Source organism: Apis cerana, linkage group LG8 (assembly GCF_029169275.1).
Source record: "Apis cerana isolate GH-2021 linkage group LG8, AcerK_1.0, whole genome shotgun sequence".
In the NCBI taxonomy this organism is placed as follows: Eukaryota; Metazoa; Arthropoda; class Insecta; order Hymenoptera; family Apidae; genus Apis; species Apis cerana.
The window spans coordinates 1875881-1895765 of record NC_083859.1 but is presented as its reverse complement, the minus strand read 5'-3'; the positions used below and the strand labels follow the sequence as shown (position 1 = coordinate 1895765).

The window sequence follows — 19885 nt, the reverse complement described above, 5'->3', positions numbered from 1 at the left end:
AACATTTATTAAATATATATATATATATGAAAAATAAAATATTTTATACAATTATCAAAATATTAAATAAAAATAAATAAAAATAAAAATAATCAATAAAAATAGATAATACAAAATACATAAATCTTAATATATTTGAAATAAATTATACAATTAATATTTTTATTAAAATTATTTATTGATACAATATCATTTTGTATTAACTCTATACTCATGCAAGTACAGTTAGATTGAAGAGTACTTACTATATAGTAAGTAAACCGGTTTTCAGTGGGATCTCGATAGTTACAAAGCTACTACCTATGCCATGTTATCCTGATATTATTGTCTAGGAGCAAGAGCTAGGAGTGAGATAAATATAATTCAAAAATCTTGGATACTATTCAATTTGACTTCAATTCCTGAATAAATAATAATCTATTACAAAAATCTATATAGTAAAAAACTTATATGCAAATTATATCTACATAAATAAGAGAAAATAAAATGAAACTTTAATAAAAGAGAAAAAAAATTGAATTTATTTTAATTTATTATGATTGGATTAATTTATTTTAATTTATTATGAATGTTTCAAATAATTTTAAATATTAAGATAATAAATGAACAAAATCTGTTTTACCGTGTTCACGGGATAAGTAGGTCAGTTCTTATTCTCGCCATTTGCCGTTCGGCGGTGCTCGTGTCCTCAAGATATAATTTTAATTCATTCATAAGAACCATCGCAGCATGAAAAGGATTAACATCTTCTTCAATAATCATATCCGAAAAATGATCTTTTAAAAATCGTAATATTATATTCATTTGATGGTTAGATCTATAAATATGTATAAATTTCGAAATTATAATAAAAACTTTGTATTCAAATCGTATTTTAATAAAAATTGAAATTTAATTATAATAAATATTGTTTTTACCTTGAAGAAATTCTTAATTTTTCTTCTCCTTCGATAATAGGTAGTATCTCGATCAAACAATGCATTAGGCAACTAGTCGTTTGTACGATATAAATGTTTTCGAAAATTGCTTCGAAAGATTTTTCTTTCAAGAATGTCAAAAACTCTTTCTCTTTTTTAGGTATTTTTTTGATTTGTACATCAATAATTTTCTCTACTGATGTACTTCTTAAAGCTAAAATCATAGGCAAAATATCTTTCGTTTCTACTTGAAAAGCATAGTTCCTTTCGGTTAAAAATTTAATTTGGTAATTGTTATCAATAGTATCCTCAATCGTAAGACGAATAACAGGTATTGGAATTTGATATTCATTTTCTTCGATTTTGTATGAGATTGTACCATATACATCACAGAAAGGATTTTTATCAAATTTTGGTACATTGAGAACAACGGTAGCCATAACATAACTATTCGGTTGAATTTTATCAATTCGATATGAAAATATTTCATTAACTAGCTTCCAAAACATCGATATGCCATAAAGTTCATCATTATCCTTAAGAGATACATAAATTTGAGGATTACTTAACGTTCTGAAATAAAGTTAAAAACTTTATATTATTTATAAATATATAAATATATTTTTTTATGGATAAAATTGTTAATAATGTTTTATCAATATTTATTAAGAATTAAGAAAATGAATTAAAAATAATTAATATGAAATTCAATTGATGTAATATTATTCTGAAAATATTTATTATTTTTTAATTTATAATTTTAGAATTTTATTCTCATTCTATAATATTAATTCTATAATATTAGTATATGAAATAATGTATAATGTTTCATATTTCAAAAGAATTTTTGTGATATGTCAATCGATTTAAATATAAAGATTAGAAGTATACTTATTATTCAAGTTACTTATTATTCAATATTTAACAATAAAAATCATATTCAAAGGAGCATAAATAATTAAAGGGAGTCTGTATAATTGTATAGAATAAGATGATTTCAGTGTTGCGTTTGCGCAGATATCATCCAGGCAAATCGACCCGCGAAAACATTAACCAATCAGCATCTACGAACGAATTGGTTAGTAGCAGACGACGCACGCATGGAAGCATACGAAACAGTGTGTACCTCTTTTCAGTAATCTGCAGGATGCCGCCGTGATCGTGTGGTGTCTATAGTTTTCATTCAATAAATCAGTTGTGTCACGTGTTTCGCGAGTTCATAATTCGAAGAATATATTAATATAATCGTGTTTCGATTCACAGTATATTTTGTTTTCGTTTATACAAGATTTGATCAAATCAAAGAGAACCATTAATTTTGCAGAGAATGCAATAGATGCATCGTTAAATCCTGATATAAGGGCATATATGTCCACGCCAAGTACGTATCAAAACAAATAAACATGAAAACATAGCAAAATGAACCAGGAAATGTAATCATTATATGATATTAATTAAGTAGAAAGAGATTTTCTCTGACCTATTTGATATAGGAAACATATGCATTGATTATATTATTGCAATGTTGAAAAAAAGTTGAAATCTTTTTATTCTATTGATAATACCTGATTATATATATATTTGTTTATATACATATATAGACAAAAATTGATAAATTCTTATTATTTCTTTTTTTTAAATGTTATTTATTAAATATCTAAATTTAACGAATTTAAAATATTTAATGATTTATTTATAAAATACTTATTATTTAATGATTGATTGGTATAATATTATGTTATATTATTAGCATAATTAAAAAAAAACAAAATTAAATTTACGAAAAAAAAATTATCCATGTGCGCGCATATTTTTCGTGTTTCTATGCAAACTTTTCAATAAAACGTCCATCGATTCTTAAATCTAATGTTCTACTTTATAAATATTGCACGTATTATTTTGCAATGGCCTTGAAACTTCGCTGAATAAGCAAACATATATATTTTTATAAGACAATTTATTTCATTATTTTCTTTTTAATAATATTATATAGAAAAAAATCAATTTAATAATAATTGATATTAATATTAATATAAATATTAATCGATATTAGTGTAATCGATATAAAATATTCTATTGAATAGTTGAATAGTAGAAAATGTATTAGATAGAATTATTTATTATATTTATTGTTATATTATATTATTATTTATTACATTATTATATATTTAAGTTCATTTGAATTATACCAAAAAATCCTTTATATATATGATATGTAAAAATATTATGAGGATTTTATTTATATATTATAAAGCATTATTGTGAAATTAAAATGTATAAATTGATGGTATATATGTAAATTTTAGTTATTATTTTATATATGGATAGAATTATGTTATTTATTTTTTTATTCTTATAAAATTTTATAATTTTATTTCATTTTAAGTTTTTCAACAAATACGCATCCTTAAGAAAGAGACACGTGATTGCTGATGACTAATCATGTATATTTTATTTCAATATACGACATATTATTATTTTGAGTTTTTTAAATTTATTCCAATTATCTTTTTTTTATAAAAAATTATAAAAAATGTAAAAAATAATTTTCTAAAAAAAATTACGTATAATTTATATTTCTAATGAATAAATTAATTCAAATTTTGAAAAATGAAGTATAGAAAAATAGAACCAGTTTTATTATTTTATATTTATATTTAAATTTATATTAGCAGATTTAATTTCTTTAAGATTTATTCATTAATTTAATTAGAATAATTTAAATAAAATAAAAAATATATATTTATATTATTATTATTATATGAATTTTTTTTTAACAAAAAATTATAAATTGAACAGAAAATCGATAATTATTCAAATCGATTATTCGATATTATATTCAGATTAATAACATTTTTTTTAAATTATAAATATCACTTGAATTATATTTGACACCAAAAAAATTAATTTTTCGTATAATAAAGAATTTCTAATTTTTATTTTAAATTTTCGAAAATTAAAAATGATCAAAAAAATATATATGTATCAATAAAAATATAATTTTTTTATTTAATTTTAATATTTATTTCTTTTTAATACATATAAATTTAATGCAATATAGTATAAATATGTTTATATATAGAATATACAGAACAAAAAAAGTTATATTATTAAAGTGAAATTTTATAATTAAAATTTTAATGAAATATTTTAATTTTGTCAGAAAATATTAAATTTTCTTAAAAATTATGTGGTATTATATGAGAGTTAAATGTACAAACATTTAATTTTTTTTATTGATTAATAATAAATATGTTTGATTCGATTAATCAATGAAATATAGGAATCGATTCACCTGTTTCAGTTCGATATGAATATAGAAAAAAAATCATACATAGGGAGAAGATGACATTACGACGATATGTGTTCGCGGCAATTAGGCGAACACTGCTGGCTGCTGGTATCTTGACTTTGTTGATGTTACTTCTATCTAGCCAAGATGCCGACAACAATGTGCACCAAGGACTTTTGTTGGAGGTGAGTGATGATTTCTTATATATTTTTTATAAAAAAATTTTTCACACACGTTTAGGATTCAGACTAACAAAAAAGGCAGATCAGTTTTGAAAGAACAAATATTGTAAAAAAGCTACGAAACAATCGTTCTTATTATAAAAAATTATGTTTTTGTTCAAAATAATGAAAAATTATGTTCATTTTTCTTTTAAAAAAAATATTTTTTTATTTTTATAAAAAATAACATTTAATGTTAGAAAAAGATGATTTTACTTAATTAGATTTATATCACAGTATAAAATATATATATTTCATTATCTAATGAATATTTTTTTTTATTTTATATATTTTTTATATAAAAATTTATAAATTTTAAATCATTAACTTCACTTTATACTTTTATCAATAATCAAATGTTAATAGTTTTTTATCTGTCTTATTTTTTTTCTATTTTCAGTCGAACATCAAGAAATAAAAGTATGATTGTTATATTATTAGTTCATCATAACAAATAAATAAAAGATAAATAATAAAGAATTAAGAAATTAAATAAATAAGAAAATAAATATAATTTCATCTGTTATTTATTATTTAATATTAATATTATTTAATAAATTTCTATTCGATATTGCTGTCGTAATTAATACTTATATTCTTTGAACAATGCTTTACATATAATCTATTTAATGTACTATGAGTGATTATGCAAAAAATGATTTACTATATACCTTATATTCCATTATATTTTTTTCAATTTTATTGATATATGTTTTTTAGTTTATTTTTTCAAAACAAATGAATTCTAATAAAATAAGTGTATTTAGATAACTTTTTTATGCATGCTACGAGGATGATTTTTACTTATATATTTATTACTTCATATGATGGGAAAGAAAGATTAACGTTTCATTTTCTTATGAAATCATAATATTTTTTACTCTATTAATTTAAAAAAATATATCATGAAATTATTTCTTTCTGATTTTTTTTTTTTTTAATATATGAGAAAAATTATTTTCTCATATAATATTATATCGTTCTGTATAATTTATTCTTGAAGAATGATTAACTTTTTGCAATACCGTATCAATCTAAGATTGTTTGAAAAAAAAAAGTTTCTTCTCTTTTTTACCCTTTCGATAGAGTGGTTAGATCGAAACAGTTCTCAGTCTTACGTAAAGCAACGTAGATTGGCAGATTTCCAGGCGCAATGCGGCACACAAATGTAGCTACCTACAATTGTACGATACTACCCCTTTAAGCATGCAAAGAATGGTTAAAGTTACCCCTCAATCTCGACAATTACTCTACCAATATAAATCGATTTCTTGCCGATACGGACGATTGCAGTTTTATTTGATATTTTTTTAATGGTTCTATCAGGTAGATAGAAAATAGAAATCGATAGTTTCCTGATCATCAAATTTTGATTTTTTTTTTTAATAAAATTTTAATAATTTCCATATTATTCCTTGCTACAATTATTGTATAATAAATATATATTGTACAATATATATATATATATATGTATAATATATTTAACTTTTTTTGTATAATAAATATTTAACTTTCGAACAGCCGATTTTTCCAATTGTTAAATAATTTTATTTTCAAATAATCTATTTTTAGCACATATTACTTTTCTTAATTATCTTAATATGAACATATAATTTTAATTTTAAAAACAAGAACTATTTTTGAAATATAGATTATAAATAATCTGTAGTTTGATAGTATTGCTATTATTAGTATTATCTGAGGGTTATATCAATTAAAATTTAATTCAATCAAATTCTACTCAATTTGTAATAATTTCGTTTATTTTCATTTTAATTTTCTTTAAAATTATAATTATATATTTTAATTGGAAATTAAATTTAACAATTTTTACTAAACTATATACATAATACTTGATTTTGGGAAGAACTTTGTTTTTTTGATTTATTTAATTTTAATAAAATATTTTTTATAATTTGAATTGTGTAGAGCATAAATAATTTTAGAATTCAGATAATTTAACTGAATTTTAACCAATAAATTCTTATTATTTTATTATTTTTTTATAATGGATTTTTATTTCTCTTATCTACTTCTTTTATTAGCGTTTTGCAAAAGTTTCTAATATATTATTGTGTTTTTATCATTTTTGCGTTTAAAAGAAGAGAGTTATACTAAGAGCTTCGAGAAATCATCTTCGTGATTCTGCACGGTGTGGTCTCAATTCTCGGTATCGGTTTTAATTTTGAATTCCTATCCCGTGCGACCATCGTTGCGTGGTTTATTCTCACAGACGGTTTCAAATGTAATATTCATTTTAACTCTATTTATTTATTTCTTAGAATATTGAATTTAAATGAAAATTTTTGTAATTATATTAAATATTTGCTATAATTCATATGGAGATTGAACATTGAAAAAAAGATAGAATATAATAAACAATTTTTATATGAAATATTTTACATAATAATAGAAATAACCGAATATCTGATTTTGATTTAATCAAAGCTTAATATACAATTTTAATTTATAATTTAAAACTTAAAAATTAATTACAATTGCTATAGATAAATCGCTATAAAATATAATAAACAATGATAACAAAATGAATCAGGATTTTAAAAAAAGAAAGATACATGGATATCTTTACATGATTTCCTAAGTCACGTGACATTACAAAGGGTTAAATCTATCTCTCCAAACAAGCTTCGAATAGTATCTAAAAAAATTCCACGACTTCCTGTTTAACATACGATAACAGAAGCAAACATCGTTTTCAACTTTAGAAAAGAAGCAGTATATTATTGTGTTCACATAAAACGTAGTTTTAATTCTTAATCAAAGTATTTTTGATTGATTTTACGTGTTAAACTACAACACATAGATCGCATAACGATTTACATAAAATTATATTCGTTAGTGAGAAAGCGTAATACGCAAAGGAAGTTATACAACTAGATACAGCAAAGAGCCACAGAAGTATCTTCTTACGTAATGTGTATACAGATGATGGTCCACTAGAACCGGTCTATAATACTTTCCGTGTTTGACCGATGATATACAAGAAAAATATATTAGCTGAAAATAGATGATCCATAAGCAAATTGCAAAAGATTTCATTTTTCATTTTTATTTTTTTCAAAGTCCAACATGTTGTAAATTATATAATAATATTTCTTGTATTTCTTCTATAATAGAATTTATATTTCTTGAAATCTTGTGAAGGTCTTATAAATTTTTGTAATGAAACTTACACGTCATTTTCATTTTTTTTATTTAAATATAAAGGTTTTGTGTTTTTAATTTTTTAATAATTTCATTTATTATTTATTTCTTGTTACATTTATCCTTTATACCTGAAAATTTAATATTTTCTTTTTATTTTGTTTTTTGATTATAAAGAATTTTTTTAAAAAAATTTATCTAATTTTAAATATATATATTAAATTTTAATTAATTAAATAAACTAACATTTTTTTCTAATTAAAAGGAACCAATTTAGGAATTTTTTTCTTTTTGTTATATATATATTTATATATCTTTATATTCTTAGAATTATAAATATATATTAGAAATATATATTGTATGTTTCATATCGAAAATTAATACCATTAATTTCTTTTTAAAGGAAAAGTTAGATGTTCACTGTGAGATACTTATGAACTAGCAAGCGTGTTGCAATCGCTCTTAATGTCATTGAGAGTAATCATTCTCCTTGCAGAGTCCCTCGTTACGACAAGTGCACCAAGCTAAATAAGCATCATTTCAAATAATTTATTATGAAATTCATATCAAAGAAACAAAAAATTATTTTATATTAATCACTAAATTATTTTGAACATAGAAACCATTATTAAATTATTATTATATTTGATCTATAATATTTTCTAATAAAATTTATTTTTAAATAATAATGATTTTCATAATTCAGAAAATTTTAAACAAAATTTTAAAATCTTTATTTTAATAAAATTATTTTTTCGCTTTTTATAATTTGAACTAATATAATTTTTCGTTTTAAGGTATGAATCATTTCATGAACAAGAATCAAATGATAACAACGGATAGATAACTAGAAGCACATCGATTCGTCGTGATTGGAAAAATTATCGACATAGAATGAAACAAAGTTGAAATACGAATCGTCAAGAATGACGCTCTGGAATGTATATAGATTGTTGGATAATTATAGGTTAGATAAATGAGTAATTTATTCGATATTAAAATCGATTATGATTCATATTATTTATAATTTGAAATTTTTTTTTATTTTACAAAAAAACTTCTATTTTTATTATAAATTTTTGTAGTTGCATAAAGTTATATCAAAATAAAATATTTAAAGTTTTTAAATTAAAATAAAATTAAAATAAGACTAATTTTATTTTTAAGGAAATTAATTGAATTACTTGTAAATTATATTACAATAATATTATATAACTTTTATGAAGTATTTTATATAGTTACTTAAATTAAAAGTAAATATTTAATCTTTGAATTTTTTTAAAAATTAATCAAGCTCTACTCTTAATTATGCACTATTAATTGCTGGCAAATCGCTGACGACCTAAAATCGATTAAACTTGGCGTTCAAGCTTATCGACTCGAAAACTCGAAAGTAGGAACTCTCGAACAAAATGTATGTCGAAGAAAAGATTATTTACAAAATATCGATTAAATCGATTCAACAAGCTTAAGCTATAGCATCGAAACTCATTATTATTATTATATGTAATTATTATTAAATTATATATAATGTTTCATATTAAAAATGCATGCTGGAACATTGCTATCTGCGATGTAAACAAATGCATTTGAATTAATACAATTAGTCGCAATGATCAGCAAATCGTTTGTATATTCGTAATCACCAAAGATTCACTAGTTTCCGCAATAAAATATATATATTATATATATATATATAAATTCGTATATTTCCATAAATTCAGTAATATGATCTGATTGTCAGTGATTAGTTAACAGTACATAAAAAGATTTATATTCAAATCTATTAATTATTTTTTTATACTTTCTTACAAAGTTGTCATTTTTTTCTATAGCTCCATCTATACTCATATTATCTAATCTTCAATTGAACTTTCTCAAATCTGTTTTATCGATGTTTTAATTATCAAACTATGTACTTGATTTTTCTATATTTTTGAAATTGCATTATCTATGAAAATACATAAGAGCATGGATAGATGCAAAATTGAGGTGTAGTGCAGCATGCGCTGCACCACTCGTGTGGCCCATATTCACCGTGTCGACGGCGTCGGCGTCGGAATAGCTATTCGGCTTCCAGTCCGAAATCAATAAACGGAAGACAGTATTTCTATATTCGGTGTTTCCGCCTAGTCACGATCATTGCGTTCTACTCTCGACCATTAGAAATTTGTCTTTTTGTTGATAACATTATCGTTTGTTTAAAGAGAAAAAAAATTTTTTATTAAGATAGCACAATTGAATTGAGAGAAAGAATGTTAGAAAAATAGAATGTTCGAAAATCTATCTTAAAATTTTCAAATATATTGAAAAAGTTTTATTTTAATTTTTTTATAATTAAAATTGTTCTTAGTTAAAGATAAAATAATTGAGTTAAATAATAATTTATAAGTTATTTAATTTTATGTATTCTTATTTGATTTTTAATAAATTTAAAATATTTTTTATAAATTCAATCATTTCTCTAATATTAAAGTGATAGAATTAATATTAAAATATATCTAGAATTTTTAATGAAAATTTAATATTCAAATATATCTAATCATTTTGTTCTATACAATTGTGTATAGAATGTATAAATAGATAAAAGATAAAAGATAGATCTAATTCTAAGTATTCATTGATATTTGTAAAATTGAAAAATCAATATAAATAAAAAGAAATATACAACATAAATATAATATAATATAATATAATTTCAATTTGATTCAATTTTTCAATATTCTTCAACATTTATCAACAATCTAAAAAATTATATAATCAAATGATCAATTAAGTAGTTTACGTAATTCTCAATCTAAGTGTTTATTTCTTAGTTTTAACTCATAAGTATTCTATAAGCAATGATGTAAGAGTTTTTAAGGTTTCTGAAACATTTTCACGGATTTTAAGAAATCTTACAATTAAATGATCTATAAATTCTCTTTTTTTTTCATATCTTTTTATATCATCTTTTTAATTTAAAACTGATTATCATTTAAAATTGAAATTCTTTCTTAAATGAAGAAAAATTGTTTTTTATTATAATTTATTTTTATTTATTCCTTGATGTTTCAAAACTCATATTGGATTTAGTTTAAATTGTAAAAAAATCGATTATATAATGATGAATTTCAATGTCTTGAGATTAAATATAATTACCAGTAATAATAATATGTATGAATCATGAAATATTACTGGTGTATAATTATTAAAAAAACTAGAAAAAATTTAAAAATTTCAATTTTTAAATTTATTTTATTTTAAAAAAATCTTTAAATGCATATTAATAATTATACAATATATTATAAATTATTAATCTAAAATTATGTAATAATTTCAACATTATCATATATATATATCATATATATATATATCAAAAAGTTTTTTATTAACATTTCAAAATTTTGATCGAATTTTTATTTAATGTATATAATCTTTAAACCTATAAAAATTTTTAGAATGTAGACAATTATGCTTAGAATCTGTTCTGATTGTTCGATTATAATGTGCCAAGTAGGCGTACAACGCGTAATCATACCGAATAAGCAGCGGCGAGTGTTCTGATTAATTGCAGAAATTAGGAAATTGGATTAACCTTGCATGCAGATAGATGGTTGGCACACATAGCGCATGCACGTTAGTTAAAAGAAAACAGGCGGCAAGCTTTGAATTTTAAAACGACTTAAAAAATTCTAAAATTGACTTAAAGTTTAATTGTTCTGTTCGAATTGTTCTATTATAATTTATATCAATCAAATAATCAGTTTTACGATCTATTTATTAATTACTTATATTTTTTATACTTATATTGTATTATTCGCTTCATTATTTAATTATTTTATTTTATGTAAATTTAGATTAAACGTAGGATGTTAATGTTCGAAATTTAAAAATCATTATAAAAATATGAAAAAAAAAATAGAAATTTATTTTTTTTTAATTATTTAAATTCTTTAAAATATTTTTTTGTTAAGATATATTACTTATTTAAAAAAATATTTTTAAATAACACATATTTTCAATAAATTTGAATGTATTAATTTACAACAAAGAATATAAAATATAGATTTTAAATGAAAAAAAATAATTATTTATTTTATAGAAAAAGATTGAATGAAAACCGGTTTTTTAATTTCTTCTCACAAACAGTCTTAATATTTCATGCATTCAATTTTAATGATTACATAATGTCTTATGTGACATGATTTTATATATAAATAAGTTATATATTTCATTTGAAATAAACAAGGTAATGCATTTATCTATTTTCTTCTAATGTTATTGCAGTTATTTGTGCATAAAATATGAAAAATGATATTGATTGATTTTTTGTTTAAATGGATTAAATGACGATAATTATATCGATAAATTAAATATCGATTATTCTTTCCCGACTATTGTTGCTACTATTTAAAGTTCCACAATTTGCAATGAATTGTATTCACGAAGACATTTAATTTCAATTTTATAATATATATTCAATTTTGTGATATAATTCAAATTATTCTTATGAATTTCAAAACTCTAATAATATTAGAACAAATTAAATATACTTGTGCATTTAATGCAAAACAGTTTAAATCATGAATATTAAAATAAATATTAAAATATTTAAATTCTTTTTTCTTCTCCAAAATATCTAAATATTTGAATTTTTTTTGAATACTATATTTTTCAAGAATTATAATTTTTCCAAATATCTGAATTATAATTTTTTCAAATATTTTTAGTTTTAGTAGAATTTTTCGAATAAATTTTGAATTTTAGATTTTCATAATAGATATCTAAATTTTTCAGGTTTTCAATAATTTTAAATACATGAATATTGTTGTTTTGTAATTCAATATTGCTTTTTTGAAATAATTGCAGTAATGAGTTTAAAAATTTAATTTATTCACTAGAAATAAAAATGATATAATGTAATTCTTTTATCATGTTTAATGAAATATAAGAATATATATGTAACTTCATGTAATAATCCGAATTAGAAATATAATTTTGGAGTATTTGAAGTATTATATAAAATTATAATATAATATGAATATTAATGAGAAATCCTCAATAGGAGGATTCAAATCTGACACCAGAGGAAAAGTTGATGGAAGAAGCAGCAATCGCTGAAACTGAAAAACGATTGTATGAAAGAAGGAAATTTTTGGCAGATAAGTGCGCTAAAGAAGGTTTAGATCGAGCTGGAAATGATTCTCTTCATAGACCTAATGCTTGGGAATTTCTTGTAAATAGAGAATACCATTTAATATGGTGTAATGTTTTCAAAGCAGCCTCTACCTCTTGGATGTATAATTTTAATCTACTTGCGGGGTAAAAAATATATATTATATTAAAATATTCTTTATACGAATTGCTCATCAAATTAACAATTAATTAACAATTAATCTATAAATTTTATTAAATTTTATTAAATTTTTTAGATATAGTCCGCAATTCTTAAAGGCCTCAAAAGCAGTACCTGTTTCTTTAGCAAGACAGAAATATCCCAGATATACAGCAGATGAGTTAAACAAGTTCCTAAACGATAGCATCAGTTTTTTGATAGTAAGGCACCCGTTTGAGAGATTACTCAGTGCCTACAGAGATAAATTGGAGCACAGCTTGCCACACACATTTCATAGTAATCTTGGAGCTCATATTGTTTGGAACTATAGATCTAGGGTAAGAATTTATTATCATTAAATTTGATTACTTTAAGTTCAATTTAATTTTAATGTTCTGTTAATTTAACAGATTTTTTTATGATTTTTTTATTTTTAAATAAAAATTTGCATAGGATCCAAAGACAAATGGACGACATGGTCCAAGATATCCACTTTTTGAAGAATTTGTACAATGGTTATTATGTCAATGGAAAGCTGGAAATGAACTTGATATGCATTGGACTCCAGTTGTGATTTTTTGCACACCATGTCAAGTGCGATTTGATGTGATTGCTAAATTTGAAACGCTCCACGTAAGTATTTTTTGAAGAATTTTAAATAAATCGATACAATTGATCCATCTTATATTTTGAAAAGAATGTCGATTTTTAAAGGAAGATCAAGATTATCTCATAAAACAAGCCCATGTAGGGCATATCATTAAGCCAGAATGGAAAAATCCTACAAGAGGAGTTCAAACGAAGGATGTAATAAAAAATTATTTCGCTCAATTGTCAAAATCTCAAATTAAAGATCTTTATGAGATGTTTAGGTAATATGTCTTCAAAAATTTTGTATATAATATTTTTATATATAATGCTTTTAATACTTATAGTACTTTATAATAGTTATTATTATTATTATTATTATTATTATTATTATTATTAAAGTACGTATAATATTTTTTTATTATTCTTATTTTATTTCAGATATGATTTTGTGCTTTTTGGATATTCTCCCGATGAATATATAGCACTTGGAAGAGATGAAAACACGGTATTAATCTGTAAAAATTAATGATAGTATTTTATAGACAAATAACAAACTCATCAGCGTTTGAATTGTTTTTCTTTCTATTTTATCTCTTTTAAATCATATAAAGCGATATCAAAATGATATCAATTACAACGAATATATTTGATAGAATATTTCACGAATTAAGATGAAAAATAGAAACATACCAAAATTGTTCGAATAAACAATAATCATGCAAAACACTGCTACATTTAAATTTTTAATAAATAAAGTGTTACGATATATTAAATTGTTAAAGCCTAAAACGATTAAGCATTTGTAAATTGTTATAAATCAATGTAAAAATGATTTTAAATGTTTCGTATCTATAAAAATATTCAATTGCTTAAACATTATACATAACAATGAATTTTTTAGTACATAAATGTTTATGATTAAGAGCAATGCTTACTGTTAATTTTTTGTGCTTAAACATCGAATAGTTTAATACTTCGAAATAGAGTACTTTTCACTAGAGTACTTTTCTAAATAGAATATATAAAAATAATTTTCAAAGAATATAATGTAACATATATGTAAAGAAAATTTTTATTCCAAATTATTTCAATTTAATGAAAAAAAAAATTTAATCAACTATTTTATATTTGCGTATTTTAAAAAATATATGTTTTCTTTAATTTTATATATGTAAATAAATATACATACATATATGTGTAAACATTAAATATGTATACACATATATTAATGAACGTTGTTAAAATGGTTATTATTATCATTGTACCAATGATAATAGTATTCTCACAAGATGTAATAAATAATTAATAATAATTAAGACTTACAACTTCCAAATGCAAATATTTAAAGATTTATGAGTTTAAAATTTTTTACTATTTATTTTAAAACAGATTTTTGTGTTAAATAGAGTTATATCTTTATGATGAAACAGCTTTTATATAAAGATTTAATAATTGTTTTAAATATTATATAGTACTTATATTTAATATGAAAATCAAATTATTAAAATATTTTTTGTTAATAAAATCAAATTGTTTGTAAAATTAAAAAATAACAAAAATGTTATAATAAATTAATTCCTTATAATTTTAAATTATAAATACAACATGACAATAATTATATATTAATATAAAAAAAAAAAAAGAAAAAAGAAAAATTATTATATATAAAATTAATCTTATTTGAATAAAATTATAAATTAATTATAATTTAATTTAATTAGTTAAGAATATAAAATAATAATAATATATAAGAAATATTTAATTTGTTGTCTAAAATAAAATAGAATATAAATAATTTTTGATAATAAAACATTTATCAATGTGTTTACTTGTAAGACATTATTTTTGTTACTTTTTTTACTTATAATTTTTTAAAACAATAAGTTATTAATATTTATTGTAAAAATTTCTTATGAATATCTATCATTAACGTATTTCTTAGAAATCAAAACTTGTTTCTATATTTTATCCATAATTATCAATAATGTACTTACTTTTCTGAATTGTTCATTAGTTCTATTCCAATAACCCATTTGTCAGAAAAAATATATTTCCAATTGCTTTTTATTACCATATATTCACAGGAATCAGATTTATGTTTTATCTTCTTTATCACTGGTTGACCATCTATGGTGTACAACTACAAATTATATATATAAAATTTATGGATAAAATTTAATATATTTTAAAATTGATGAAAATTTGTATTAATATTATAAATATATATCATATTTTTTTTTACATAATTTCCTATTATATTAAAATATAAAATTTATGATTAATTTTAATATAAACTATTTTTTTAAGTTATGTATATAATATATATAATTAATATATAATTGATATAATTGAAAATAAAAATAATAGTAATATTTCGAAAAAAAGATATTTTTCCGAATTTTTCAAAAAAATTTATTTTTTTTCAAATAAATAATATATAAATAATAAACTCACATCACTATCACAATCCAATGTTATATTTTTTCCATATAACGCTTGATTATATAAAGATTCTAAAGCATGTTTTGTCATATCTTGAATTTCTTTAATGTCATTTTTTGTTTTCTGGATTCGAGTTTGCACATCCGACAATTGTTTCATTAAATGCTCTTCTACAGGATTGCATTTTGAAGTTGATATTGGTAACTCATCATCGCTGAGTGCAAACATATCTTCGTCCATTGAATCCATTTATATTTTTGAAAATAGACACAATATTCAATGAATACTTAATTTAATAATTAATATTACAAAAACATATAATATAAAATTTTTCTACGTCCATAGCAATTTGCATGATTCATCATGTGATAAATTAATTTTAAGTGTCATTTTCATCAATACAATCAATACAAAATTTAAATATATAAAATATCGAATTAAATAATGTTTAAAAAAAGAAAAAATTCAAGAAATGTCAATAATTTTCCAGATTTAATTTAAATATATGATATAAATTGGATAATATTTAAATTATAATAAATTATAATAAATAAATTATAATATGATTATATATAATATGATAATTCATAAATTAATAATTTATAATATATTTAATATATAATAATATGATTAATATACATATTTAATATATATATATATATAATAATATATATATATAATAGAAATCTATAAATCAAATTATAATTTTTTCTTTAATACCCAAATTTAATACCAACTATTAATAATATTTTAATCATTTAATCCCTATATTAAATGAATGTTATGAAATGATGTGAAATTAATTATATTTAATTTTTAAATTTCACATTTTGAAATATCATGATGCATTAAGTACTAAATTTATTTTATATTCATGTATTCTTTTATATTCTTTATTTTATATTCTGATTTAATTTGAGATTGCAATACAAAAGAAATAAAATCATAAAATAGAACAGACTTCATATTTTAGGGAACTTTGTATCCCATAGTTTTAAATCAAATTTTCAATCAAAAAAATTAGAAACTTATTTTCTATTAAAACATATATATTTAACCTAATTAGTTAATAAAATTATTAAAAAACAAAATTAAAAGTATCTTTTTTGTTATATTTTCGTACATACGTACTTAATATACACACCATACCACACGCACACACACACACATATATATATGGTAATCAGGGCACAAACTACATACAAGAATAGATTAACTATGCAATGTATTTTTATGATTCAAATTGTTAGACTTTAGAATCTCATTTTCGTGTCATTTTATCGTTATCAATCTAAAATCTGATTGCAGATTTCTGATATTTATTCTGGCAAAAATTATAAATAATATAAACAATTAAATAGATATCATAAAAATTTATTTCTCGAAATTCTTAAAAAAATTTTGCATATTATCTTTTGTTCGATTATATAATTTCTTAATACTAAGTTAATTTGAAAAAAATTTAATTGTACATCATATTTGATTATATTCTTCTGATACAAAATCGAAAATATGATAGATTTTTAGTGTGCTAAAAGATTAAAATTTATTAGAATAGGATAGAGACAAAATTAATGCTATTTGTTGAATATTTTAAAATTTTTCTTAAAAAATGTTTTTGATTTTTCAAAAGATAATCCTAATTCTTCTAATTTTCAATTCTTATTTTACTTTATTTTGAAAAGATATTGCTAGTACTCAAAAGATGGCATTAGCAATTAATTCTTATTTTATTTCGGTTTTCACAGCATTTACTATCTTTTATCTATATGTATATATTTCGTCTAGAAGTAAAAAATATAAAAAACTAAAAGCATAATACTTTTTATGTAAAATTACTATTTATATTTTTAATTTTTATAAAAATAAGTATATTTTAATATAAAATTCTATACTTCGTTTATATTTATAAAATATATTTATTTAGAAATCTTAATTTTTAAATTATTTATAATATCATATTGAAATTTAGTTTTAATTCTAACACTAGTAACGTCATAATCTTATTCTAAGTCGAATCGATAAGTTGAGTATGATATTAAAATAATAAAACCTTTGAAGCATTCTGATCCTAAAATATGAAACGAGAAAATATAGTTGATTTTACGTCTATTCTATATCTCGTTTGTGCCAAATATAAGATTATTTAGTTATTAAATATCAATTGATTGATAACACATATTTACGAGATTTAAAATTCAAATAAGTCAATTATTTTATTCATAAATATGTAAATATTTCTATATCAAGACTATAATTGAAAAGAGAAAGTGCAAAAATATTAAGACTATAAAATGCCACTTCCAGCTGCATTAGCTGCACGACTTGCTAAAAGAGGTCTCATTTCTGGATCAGAAAAACATGGTATAATCTTATTTGTATAAAATAAATAACAATTTTGTTTCCTTTTTATTTCTTTATAAATAAATTAATTAAACAATTGTGAAGTAAATAAAAATTTTATATCATAAAATATTTTTAGAATCTGCAAAAAAAGAATCAAGGAAAAAGATACATGAAGAAGTAATAGCTGAAGATTATGATAGCACAAAAGATGATATTAATCAAATTGATATATCACAAAAATTTATGGTAAATATTTTGAAAAAAATTTATTATTTATTGCATAGTGATAAATAATATTGTAATTATCTTTAATATATTGTTATAATGTAATTTAATAATAATTTTTAAATTTAACTTCTAAATAATTACATTTAAATAAATTTCTAATTTTAGGGATATAGTGGTTGTCCAAATAAATATAATATTTATCATGAATGTACAAAAAAATGTAAAGAATTATGGGGTCTTGGACATGTACAACCTTCTGATAAATATTTAAAGAAACAAATAAAATTAATACAAAGATATCCTTTACCAGAAACATGGAAAGCTGTTTATGATCCTGGATCGTTAGTATTAGTTTTTTTTTAAATATTTATATTTAATATGCATTTAATATTTAATTTATCAATAGGGGTCAACACTATTATTGGGATTGGTCATCTGATTTGGTATCTTGGCTACCACCAAGTCATCCAAAATGTCAAATATCTCAACCAGCTTCTCAATTAAGGGAAGAATTACATCTCAAAGCAGCAGATCAAGATGATAATATATCAAGTGATGACAGTGGTAGTGAACAAGAACCAATGGAAGTTAGTAATAACTTTTCAAAATTTAATATCATTAATATATTTTAATTATTATTATAAATAATTATTTAATTTTTTTAGGTGGATGAATTAGATATGAAAAAGGATAAGAAACCAGAAAATAGATCAAGACATAAATCAGCAGATATTAAAAGAAATCAAAGGTTAGAAAGATCTGAGAGTAAAGAAAAAAAAGACAGGACTTTGGATCCTATGGATCCAGCATCATATAGTGATATTCCTCGGTAATATTTTTTAATAATTTAATAATATAATATATTTAATAATATATTTAAATATAAAATATCAAATTTAAAATTTTCTTTTTTTATAGAGGAAAATGGTCTGATGGTTTAGCAAGACACAATGAAGCTAAAACAGGAGCAGATACAACTGCTTCAGGACCACTTTATCAAATGAGACCATATCCTAGTCCAGGTGCAGTTCTTCGATCAAATAGAGCTAATAAAACAGAATCAGAATCATCTAATAAACCTAAAGTATCGTGTCCTGAAAAACCAGAATAAATTTTTTGTTTTTATATTTTCACTGTATTATACTTATTGTGAACATTTATTGTAAATATAGCATAATAAATAAAAAATTCATGGAAAATTTTATTATTTTTAAAAAACAAAACTAGAATTTTTTTCATTTTCTAATTCCATTTGTAATAAATTTATTTTTTATTAAAAATTATAATTTGAAAATTACTTAAAATTATAATTACTTAAAAATATCTAAAAAATTTTATATTTTATATAAATGTATTTAATTTTAAT

The 19885-nt window shown here is 20.9% G+C and overlaps 3 protein-coding genes across 8 annotated transcripts; 2 read left to right on the top strand and 1 right to left on the bottom strand.

Moving 5' to 3' along the window:
* Nucleotides 1-157: 157 nt before the first annotated feature.
* LOC107996859 (uncharacterized) lies at nt 158-16347 on the bottom strand. 3 transcript variants are annotated; one of them, XM_017055176.2, is made up of 5 exons: nt 15958-16347; nt 15498-15643; nt 918-1490; nt 623-817; nt 158-341 (listed from the first exon to the last, which is right to left on the bottom strand). In XM_017055176.2, the coding sequence occupies exons 1-4, from the start codon at nt 16192-16194 to the stop codon at nt 628-630; spliced, it is 1146 nt and encodes a 381-aa protein (XP_016910665.2). In that variant the 5' UTR covers nt 16195-16347; the 3' UTR covers nt 158-341; nt 623-627. The 3 variants fall into 3 exon arrangements, with proteins under 3 accessions (XP_016910665.2, XP_016910656.2, XP_016910648.2); XM_017055167.2 differs by having other exon boundaries at nt 158-401; nt 15958-16346; XM_017055159.3 differs by having other exon boundaries at nt 158-817; nt 15958-16346.
* Nucleotides 1996-15313, top strand: LOC107996877 (carbohydrate sulfotransferase 11). 4 transcript variants are annotated; one of them, XM_017055196.3, is made up of 7 exons: nt 1996-2298; nt 4222-4394; nt 12643-12899; nt 13010-13250; nt 13366-13545; nt 13627-13784; nt 13942-15313. In XM_017055196.3, the coding sequence occupies exons 1-7, from the start codon at nt 2286-2288 to the stop codon at nt 14027-14029; spliced, it is 1110 nt and encodes a 369-aa protein (XP_016910685.1). In that variant the 5' UTR covers nt 1996-2285; the 3' UTR covers nt 14030-15313. The 4 variants fall into 4 exon arrangements, with proteins under 4 accessions (XP_016910685.1, XP_016910677.1, XP_061933926.1 ...); XM_017055188.3 differs by having other exon boundaries at nt 2013-2298; nt 4201-4394; XM_062077942.1 differs by lacking the exons at nt 1996-2298; nt 4222-4394 and adding exons at nt 9423-9852; nt 11680-11826.
* Nucleotides 16348-17694: 1347 nt separating the features above from the next.
* On the top strand, nt 17695-19742 carry LOC133666524 (polyglutamine-binding protein 1). Its single transcript, XM_062077937.1, has 6 exons — nt 17695-18309; nt 18428-18537; nt 18685-18860; nt 18926-19106; nt 19185-19348; nt 19438-19742. Exons 1-6 carry the CDS (start codon nt 18240-18242, stop codon nt 19628-19630), a joined length of 894 nt encoding a protein of 297 aa, XP_061933921.1. The 5' UTR covers nt 17695-18239; the 3' UTR covers nt 19631-19742.
* The last annotated feature ends 143 nt before the right edge of the window (nt 19743-19885 follow it).

Excerpts from the sequence above, each read along its gene's own strand:
- LOC107996877 (XM_017055188.3), top strand. Across the intron at positions 13,251-13,365 it reads TTTGGAACTATAGATCTAGG|GATCCAAAGACAAATGGACG; the intron begins GTAAGAATTTAT and ends AAATTTGCATAG. Across the intron at positions 13,546-13,626 it reads CTAAATTTGAAACGCTCCAC|GAAGATCAAGATTATCTCAT; the intron begins GTAAGTATTTTT and ends CGATTTTTAAAG.
- LOC107996859 (XM_017055176.2), bottom strand. The coding sequence starts at position 16,194 with ATGGATTCAATGGACGAAGATATGTTTGCACTCAGCGATGATGAGTTA. Across the intron at positions 1,491-15,497 it reads CTAATGAACAATTCAGAAAA|AACGTTAAGTAATCCTCAAA; the intron begins GTAAGTACATTA and ends ACTTTATTTCAG. Across the intron at positions 818-917 it reads AAATTAAGAATTTCTTCAAG|ATCTAACCATCAAATGAATA; the intron begins GTAAAAACAATA and ends ACATATTTATAG.
- LOC133666524 (XM_062077937.1), top strand. The coding sequence starts at position 18,240 with ATGCCACTTCCAGCTGCATTAGCTGCACGACTTGCTAAAAGAGGTCTC. Across the intron at positions 19,107-19,184 it reads GTGAACAAGAACCAATGGAA|GTGGATGAATTAGATATGAA; the intron begins GTTAGTAATAAC and ends TAATTTTTTTAG. Across the intron at positions 19,349-19,437 it reads TCATATAGTGATATTCCTCG|AGGAAAATGGTCTGATGGTT; the intron begins GTAATATTTTTT and ends CTTTTTTTATAG.